Source organism: Cyprinodon variegatus, unplaced genomic scaffold, assembly GCF_000732505.1.
Source record: "Cyprinodon variegatus isolate N-32 unplaced genomic scaffold, C_variegatus-1.0 Scaffold18, whole genome shotgun sequence".
In the NCBI taxonomy this organism is placed as follows: Eukaryota; Metazoa; Chordata; class Actinopteri; order Cyprinodontiformes; family Cyprinodontidae; genus Cyprinodon; species Cyprinodon variegatus.
In genome coordinates, this window is record NW_015150471.1 from 1,423,371 (window position 1) to 1,433,269 (window position 9,899).

At 37.8% G+C, this 9,899-nt stretch overlaps 1 protein-coding gene across 1 annotated transcript in view; it reads left to right on the forward strand.

Annotated features, from left to right (window-relative positions):
* The window catches only part of tmem106a (transmembrane protein 106A), a 17,761-nt gene that overhangs the window by 2,104 nt on the left and 5,758 nt on the right, over positions 1-9,899 (forward strand). Inside the window, exons 2-5 of the mRNA XM_015387498.1 lie at positions 3,013-3,187; positions 3,375-3,438; positions 3,515-3,668; positions 8,818-8,958. Of these exons, the coding sequence (XP_015242984.1) occupies positions 3,022-3,187; positions 3,375-3,438; positions 3,515-3,668; positions 8,818-8,958 (525 nt within the window). The 5' untranslated portion in view covers positions 3,013-3,021. The remainder of the gene's footprint in view (positions 1-3,012; positions 3,188-3,374; positions 3,439-3,514; positions 3,669-8,817; positions 8,959-9,899) is intronic.

Genomic DNA, 9,899 nt, shown 5'->3' on the forward strand with positions numbered 1-9,899 from the left:
ATATATATCGTTATTGAATTATCGCCCAGCCCTAGTTGAAATGGAATAAAAATGAGTGTGCCTCATCAGGCTAATGTAGTAAAACAATTTGACATAGATATTGAAGAAAAGTCCCAACTTTTGTCTTAAAAAAAAATCTCTTAAAAATCGAAAATAGTCCCAGAACCTGAGGGTCAGTCTACACTGTTCCAACAGGAAAATTAACGAGCAAAACATCCATATTTTCTAAATAAAGACAAACTATACTTTCCTACAGCCTTTGCTAACAAATAGATATTTAAACATCCGTGCTTTCTAAATGAAACGTATAGTGGATAAAATTCTTTCAGTTTTAAATTCTAGGGCGTAAATCTTTTCCATAGTCATTACTTACCTACTTGTATCAATAAACATTCTGCATAAAATTGATATTTAAAAGCACTAATATCTACATAAATTGATTATTTGAAAACTTTTTATTAAAATTGTCATTTGTCTATGATTTCACTGAAGATTGATGACTTGCAAAGACACATTTTCTCTTTACCCCATATAACACAAAATATATTTCTGATTAGAGCATGAATTCTGCATTTATCATCTTTGATGTTAGTATATTGATGTGTATGATTAACCGCAAAAAATTTAAATGTTTTGAATATTCCGCTTTGATTTAAACCATTTAATTTGATCTCTGTCTGTATGCTTTGGCTTGTTGCCATGCTAGAAGGTGAGCTTTCATCTCTTTAAGAAAGCATTAACAGCTTTTCTTTCAGGGTTGACCCATTTAGCGCCTTCTATGTTCAGGTGTTCCCAGCTTCACTCTGTCTGCTGATATTATGCAGCTCGTCTGCAGCATATTTCTGTCACCAGCATGTTTCACAGTGTTTTGTTTATTCTTGTCTTTGTTAATGAAAGCTCTGTGTTTACTCCTTTAAGCTTTCTCTCTCTGGTTCTTTTCCTGAGATCACTCGAGACAAACCCTTTAAATAACACATCATCATGTAAATGTATTAAATAACCATGAGATTTGACACAAATTCTAATCTAATTCAGACCAGTAAAGAAGGCATTGCTTACCAACCGGGCTCACATCTCATTGAATTATCCCAAAATCGCAGTTAAGGAAGCATTTTATTCAACACATCATTACATCATACGAGACATACACGGCTCCAGCCTTATCAAAGTATTACACGATGTTCTTAGAACGAGGACACTGCTCTCATTCCATTCCCAAATCTTTGCCAAATGCATCATGAAGATGACTTTTTATCCTGACAGAGGAACGGTCCTAATTAGATAAAGTACTTTGGAAAACACTAGTTTAGACACTCAACAGGCAGGTAATATTAGGGATTAACAGACTCACACCGTCAGGTTAGGTGGATGTTTGAAGAGGAGGACCCAAATCCTGAGACTTAAGCTGAAGTTTTTTTTTTTTTTTGCAGACTTAGGCCCCGTCCACACGAAGTCAAAACGAACACAAAACGCTAATATTTTCCAGAACGTTTGTCGTAAAGACGGAGACGCAAAATAAATGTGATCGTCCACACGAATGCATGAAAACGCTGCTAAATGTATGCCAGGCCTGTAAGTGGCGCTGTGGTGCCAAAGCAAAAATAGGCGACGAAATGTTGGGCATGCGCACTAATATTTATACATGGTTGCCCTGCGGGTCCATTTTCGTGGTTCAGTCAAATTCAGGTGCTGAACTATGTGGTCGATATTGCTCTGTTCTTCCTGGAGATATTCCAGAAGAAGAAGATTCTGTTGTAAGCCCGACAGCAGGGTGAGTAGCATGAGCAGCAACCATTCAACACAGTACGCCGCCATTGTTGTTGTGATACTGTGTCGCGCATGCGTGTTTAGAGGCGACGCTATGACGCATGCGTGTAAGAAAAAAAAATGCGGTTAGAGCTTAAAGATGGAAACGCGAAAACGGCGTTTCAAAATCTTCCCACTCTGAAGGCTGAATAAAAAAAAGATTGTTTACAGACCCCCGAAACGCCGGCTTCGTATGGATGAGAGGCTGGTTTGGTGAAAAATTTGTGCGTTTAGGCCAGGGTTTGACGTCGTGTGGACGGGGCCTTAATAACAAAAAGGTAACAGAAGCCAAAATCCAAAAACATAAATCGTCAGAATCCACAAAAATACAGAAAGCTCACTTTAAGGAAGAAGAAATGATGACAAACCAGCAAACAGTGATTGAGCAGGAGGCACATATATGGGAGACAGAAACAAAGAGCAGGCAAATCAGCAGATTGGGAGCAGGTGTGGACAGAGGAGCCTAGAAGGGAGCTAGCGAAAAGGTGACAGAGGGCAAAAAAGAAATACCTAAGAACTCAAATACAATCCAAAATATCTAGAATAACACAAAATGGAAATAAAACCAATGAAAACTCAAAGATTAAACTTAAACAGAACCAAAACTATGACACACACATCAATAATAAGAATAATCCTAACACTTATGCATTTGCATGTAGGCCACAAGGACAACTTTTGGTAGGGGACGGTCAGACATAAAGTAAATGGTCTGAAAATGATTTCAGATAAATAGGAGAAAATAAAATGCATTCAGTTAAAAAATAGGAAATAAATCAAAATGAGTCTGTATAGTCTGAATGCTTTTTAAAAAGGCCTTTTTCTATAATTTCTTATTTCATATTTATCGTTAATGTTTTTTTTTTTATTTGTTTCTGAATTTTTCTAATCATCTTTGACCCTCTATTTAAAATTGTTTTAGAAAAGGCCAACATTTGAATTTAAAATGCTTGGATAATATAAAATTTGTGCTAAGCTTTTTCTTCTAATTTAATTTGTTACCAAATGATAAAAAGACTAATGGGAGTCTTCTTTGTCTTCTCCATTTCATGATATCTTACATGTCTTCAGGAATTTTTATGGTTGTTTTAAATGTTTTGTGGGGGAAATATTGTTTATTATGTGACTATAGTTGGACCTGAGGCAGCTGTTTTTGTCGGTGTCAGGTTTCTTATTTTTATGCTTAAACTGGACTTTGTCTTTTAGGGAAGGGTCATGGCGCCGCCTGATCCTGTCAGCAGGAACGGTCTGGATCCTAAGGTAGCTAAAGCGATGGAGAGGGAGAAAACGCTCAAAAACACTCCTCATTACGGCAGCACTAATGGAAGCTCCTCGAGTGACACCTGCCCAACGTGTCAAGGCACCGGACGAATTCCCAGAGGTTGGTTTTATTCCCCTGGAAAACAGCTTTTCTCCTGATTTTTATTCATTTTTTTCACTGTGGATTGAAACTAACTGATAATTTGCTTTCAAGAAGAAAGGAAACAAATGTGCTCGTTTGGAGTCTTTCATTTCTTCTTTTTATCCAGGAAAACTAAAAAAAAAATAACTTTTTTTTGTAACGGCAGGCCAGCAAGATCAGCTCCTTGCTGTGATACCATGCAGCGATGTGCGGTTAAAACCCAGACGCACGTAAGGAGAAAATCTAAAAGATTCAGCTTTAGGTTTCTGTTAATTAGATTTTAACCACGCTGTATTGATGTTTCAGAAAGCTGTACGTGTGCATCTCCATGGGTATTTGCCTTTTTCTTTGCTGCCTGATCCTTTTCTTCTTCTTCCCTCGGAGCGTCACGCTCAAGCCGGTGTCTGTGCTGTCAGTCTTGGTCTATTTCTACCCAGATTCTGTGGATTTGGAGGTCAACGTAAGTAAAGCAACACAATGTGTGCGGCGACTCTAAAAGACACCTCAAAAATGTTTTACAAAAGCTATTTAGGTGATGCAGACTGGACATTATGTCAATTCCTTTTGCACAGAGAGATCTGTTTTGAAGGTTAATTTTTGCAATTTTTTTGAGTATCTCCATGCATTGTGTAGTGCATGCACTAAATGCTTGAATTAGCAATTTGTGCTTTGTAGCATGGAAGCGATGAGACTAACAGCTTTTCTGAACCACAGATTCTCATTGAGGCTGCGGTCAGTTCCCAGTGATATTATGGTTATTAAAAGTCACATTTTATGAAATTTGTTTCATTTTTACACCAGAAGCTCACTCTGGTTACAAGCAAACTTCTTTCTGAAAGATTGCCCGGGCCTGTTGGTCTATTATTTGTTCTTTTTTTTTCGTTTTTTGTTCGGTTTGTTGATAAAAAAAAGCCCTTTTTGTGTATTTCCAATAAAAACACGTGTATAATATTGCACATGTGTGGAGGGGGTAAACAAGGAAGTAATGAGCTAAGCCTGTTAGCACCTTCCAGTTCCAGATAATGAAGAAAAGTTCACAAACCAGTTTAAAAAAAAAACAAAAAACAATGCAACAAATATTTGACTGAAGGCAGGATGAGGCTTGATGAGGCGGTATGAACGTCTGTGTTCCCTGAAGCAGCACGAAAGCAGCTCAGTTTGGAATAAACATCCTGATTAATACTGATACTAATGATAGCAAAGCTATTGCTATCAATATAGTCTATTAACCTAAAGCGATATGCATGGTATGGTTGTTACATGTCAGGTACGCCGGTCATTGACCCTGACCAAGGCACCTTACAGTAGGAACAGTCAGTCCCCGGGCTGGCATGGCTATCACTGCACCTACATAGTTAGAGACAAATGCAGAGGACAAATTCCCCACTGGGATCAGCTTCATAGTCATGGTAGGACACTTCTTTGATTTTATTTATTTTGCTCAGGCTACTCATCAGCCCACAGCCCGCCAAATGTTGAAAGGCAATATTGTTGCCATTACTGTTAATATATAGTTGAAAGTTTACACATTCAGTAATAAAATGTTACAAGGGATGTTATGGGGTGATGGTCATTTAAGAAGGAGGAAGATTTTAAAGATTTTTTTTTAAGAAATGCGGTGCTATCCCCCCTCAACTCGAGTAGTGCCTGTAGCTGGTTCACTGACACATTACATTTATTTATTTAAAAATCCTAGCTGCTGTCTATCCCTCTTATAATATTAATATTTTCTCAGAAACTTCATTTGGTTGTTCATTAGCTGTTAATCATGTATAGGAATTAATTTCTCGTTACGGATTATGTTGCTGAAAAGGTCTAATCCTCCACACAGCGTAGCCAGGAAGGACAACCAGAATAAAACACGTTTCCAAGTCTGTAAGTAAGTCATAATGACTTGTTGTGGTAACCCCTGAAATATGGGAGGACTCAAGCACTATTTTTTTTTCAATTCCGTAAAAATTCAAAAAATATCCACTGAACGTCTGTTGTAAGCCCGACAGCAGGGTGAGTAGCATGAGCAGCAACCATTTAACACAGTACGGCGCCATTGTTGTTGTGATACTGTGTCACGCATGCGTGTTTAGAGGCGACGCTATGACTAATGCGTGTAAAAAAAAAAATGCGGTTAGAGCTTAAAGATGGAAACGCTAAAACGGCGTTTCAAAATCTTCCCACTCTGAAGGCCTGATAAAAAAAAAGACTGTTTACAGACCCCCGAAACGCCGGCTTCGTATGGATGAGAGGCTGGTTTGGTGAAAAATTTGTGTGTTTAGGCCAGGGTTTGACTTCGTGTGGACGGGGACTTAATAACAAAAAGGTAACAGAAGCCAAAATCCAAAAACATAAATCCTCAGAATCCACAAAAATACAGAAAGCTCACTTTAAGGAAGAAGAAATGATGACAAACCAGCAAACAGTGATTGAGCAGGAGGCACATATATGGGAGACAGAAACAAAGAGCAGGCAAATCAGCAGATTGGGAGCAGGTGTGGACAGAGGAGCCTAGAAGGGAGCTAGCAAAAAGGTGAAAGAGGGCAAAAAAGAAATACCTAAGAACTCAAATACAATCCAAAATATCTAGAATAACACAAAATGGAAATAAAACCAATGAAAACTCAAAGATAAAACTTAAACAGATCCAAAACTATGACACACACATCAATAATAAGAATAATCCTAACACTTATGCATTTGCATGTAGGCCAATTCAAAAAATATCCACTGGACTTGGTTTCCAAGATTTGAAGACGTTTCGCCACTTCTCCATTTTTTTCAAACTGATTTTATTCGATCGTCCAAGATGCAGACAACCAGAAATGCTAAAGTGACCAAATAAAACGACCTGTCAGTCCACAGTGAATGTGGGTCCTTCATCTCCCCTTCTTTTAGGAGTTTTAGATGCTCAAGTCATCAGTATTTGTACAAAAACTAGTGGTACGCAAAGACCAATCTTGGAAAAGCATAAAAATGTGTTTGTGCTGCTCGTTTTACAGGAACATTAGAAGAAACACAAAAACAGTCAAATAGCTAGTAATACTGGATTCATACAAAACTGCTGACATTTGCAGCGAAATGCACTAAGGCCACAGTTAGTCATCCTTGCAGAACCAGAAGTTAATTTACTTAAGTTAATTTAGGACAACAAAGCTAAATCATTTCACATGCACTACATTTGCACTAAATTTAGTTGTCTTGTGGGGCTGGAAATTAGACATGCACAGTGGGCAGTGACAAGATTCGCACTTTATCTATTTGCACTATAGGTATAGCATTTCTGTAGAAGTCTTAATGAGACACATGGTAGACGTTGGAAAAAAGACGTCATCTGGCCTTTTATTGTGCACCATTAGACGTGCGAAGAAAACCTAAAAAGGACAACATATAGTCACGTCTATGGGTATATAAAAAAAAAGAAAAGAAACTATCTTCAAATGCATTGAACATATTTATGATGTCCCAAAAAATAGCTCGTCCCACATTCAAACTTTGACCTCATTAACTTCTTTTTCCCCCCAGTGTTTTTATTGTCATTACACCGTCACAAGTACAGAGCAATAAAATTAACTCTCTGCCTTTAACCAATCGCCTTTGGGGAGCAGACGGCTGCCAATGTGTGGCGCTCGGGGAGAGCCACACACTCGGGGACCCAGAGTGGCAGTCCGTGGGAGTGGGGCTTGAACTCAGAACCTGAGGATTCCAAGTGTGAGCCCTAACCACTAGGCCACCACTCCCAGTTAACATACACATTGACCTTATTTTTATAGAGACCCCAGATAGACGTGATCTGCATGTTCATCAGACATCCTATGGTTAGTTGGTGATCCTTTAAAGCAGTGTTTCCCAACTGGGGGTACGCGTATCACTAGTGGTCTGCGAGTGGGATCTGTTTTGCTTTGTGAGGACCCAAAAAGTAAACAAGCTTTTATGTGTTTGAGCTGTGATCAACATTAAAACCAAGCAGAGGAACAGACTGGATGTAGAGAACAGCCTGAGATCACTGAGATATTGGAGCTCATCAAAGCAGCTCAGGTGTTTTGATGAAAACAAGTCAGTCTGACTATAATTTTTGTTCTGTATTTTGTTCCGAATTCATCAAGTTTAAATATGATTATAAAGGAGTTACTCGGAGGAGCTCCAGTTTTATAAATACAGGTTTATAATATTTTATTTTGTATTAATTTCGATTCCTTACTAATTTCCAACATATTCATGTTGTTTTTTTATTATTAGAGATGGGAAGCATACATATAAACATATAAAAATAAAAATACATGTAAAAATTAAATGCTCAAATTAAAAGAGATAGACAGACAGATACATAGATAGATAGTTACTTTATTAATCCCCATAGGAGAATTCCCTTGCTTGATATAGTATATGTCCAGGTTTCAGTCCATCTTAGACAATGACTCACATCCTCTCCACGACACACTGGTCCAGCAGACGAGCTCCTTCAGCAGAAGACTCCTCCTACCCAGATGCACCACAGAGCAACACAGGAAATCATTCCTACCTGTGGTCATCAATCCCCCCCGTAATTGACATTTATGCACTATTTTTGCACGCCACGTATCACTTTACTTGGATTTATCACTTTACTTGGATTTTGACTTTATTTGGATTTAGTTTTTGTATGATATACGTACAGATATATATACAGAAGAGCTATACGTGTATATATTTTATCTCTTTTTATTCTTATTTTTTATCTTTATTATATTGTATAGTTGGATGTGTGTATATATATTATATAAAACTGTAACTGGAGCGTGTAACAAAAGTAATTTCCCTCTGGGATTATTAAAGTATTTCTGATTCTGATTCTGATAAAAAGAAACTCCAAACACCAGATATCTTCTGTATCTTTCCATTCTGTTTCTCACATAGATCACTCTCAAAATAGTCTTTATTTTAATAGTGTATTCCACTTTTGGACAGGCATATATACTTTTGACTGATTGGGGTACTCATGGTAAGACAAAATGCCCAAAGGGGTACAAAAGTCAAAAAAGGTTGGCTGCTTTAAAGAGCTTCCGTTTTCTTTTAGGCTTAAATGCACAGCTGAGTCTTTTAGGAGGGGCTGGCTCTATTGGGTTGACTTTATTTTTTTGTAGTTAATTGCAAGAACTTTCCACTTGCTATATTTTTTAAATCTTTTTAGATTTTTCATATCCTGGATGTCTGAGAGCATTTAGCAACTAAAGCGGCTGTTGATCTGTCTGGGAAAGGATTAAGGATTTTTTTTCTGGTAGAAATTTACTCAAAAGAGGAAATGAAAGCGTTCCCCCTAACCGCTGTTGCCAGTGTTCGAAATTCCCCCCTAAATCATAACGTGCAACACTCAGGTTTGCAAAATATGAACAAGACATTGTGAAAGCCTTTTTTTTTTTTGCACTGTCACTATGTTTTACATTTAATATTTAAACTTGCATCACACAGACTTCTCGTGCAGTCATACTTATAAAGTTTGTGAGAGATGTGTTAAAGGCTTTCACATGACTAGCAGCAGGTGTTATACAACTGACAAAGTCACTGACACCTTTTAGTGGTAAAAATGTATGTATTGGTTTGCCCAGTGAAACTTTGTATGTTTTTTTTTTCTCTCTTAGAATCTTATCAACATCACAAACGAGAACTTTGTTCCGGTTCAAATTGCTGAGTTCACCATGCAGGGCCTGGTTGGTGAAACAGTGGTGGGTCATACTAAAATATCCAACATGTCTGCCATACCGTCTCGGACGACAAAATCGGTGAGTGTCACCATGCCCAAAACATACTAATGATATACATTTCCTTGCAAAAAGTATTTAATCTCTTTGCTTTTGATGCATGTTGAGATTCAAATTACAAACATCTTATGAGGATTTTATGTGAAAGGAAACAGAAAATAATAAGTAAATGTAAATGTGGAAGGAAAACTTTCTTTTTTAAACCGGGTCTTCACCAGCTGTGTATAATATAGATACTGAGATTTCTGTCTGTTCCTCTTTCCTTATTTGATCAGTAAGGTTGGATAATGATCCCACACGGCAAAAAAAAATACAAACCAGGCAACTTTTTTACACTTTTTAAATTAAAGCCAACATCAACATGCAGTTTTAACATAAATAGGTCAGATTTCTAAGAGGATTCCTTTAAATTGAGAAATTTGAAGCATGGATTGGTTTTTACCATTTGGAATTTAAAATAAAATAAGACAAAGATGATGATATATAGAGACCCCATTTGTCATGATTTTACTAAGGTTCAGACCCAAACAGACCAAACAGGGAGACCAGGGAGAAGGTTTAACAGGTTTTATTAAAGAGATAATTCAGAGAGAAGTGTTGCTCTGAACACTGCTCAACCGGAACTGAAAAGTGAGGGGAAGAAACAGCGGTTAGTTCAGGCTCAGTGGGAAATTTGATTTGTGAACTTGGAGAAGAGGATTTGGTTGCTGACTCACTTTTCCAGAGAAGTTGTTGAATCCTTGAGTCCAATCTGTATGCTGTAGTTTCAGTGTTAGTTTGATTCGGTGGAGGGCGGAACAGGGTTTACCCGGAATGCGGTTGTTATAGGTGAACGGAGAAACTGACTGTCACTCAGATTTCCTGCGGTACTTGAACGGGTCGTAGTGGAGATGAATCCCTTGCTCAGTGCGAAGCTCAAACGATCTCTTGGGAAAAGTGGATCCAAACCTCCTGTTTGAACC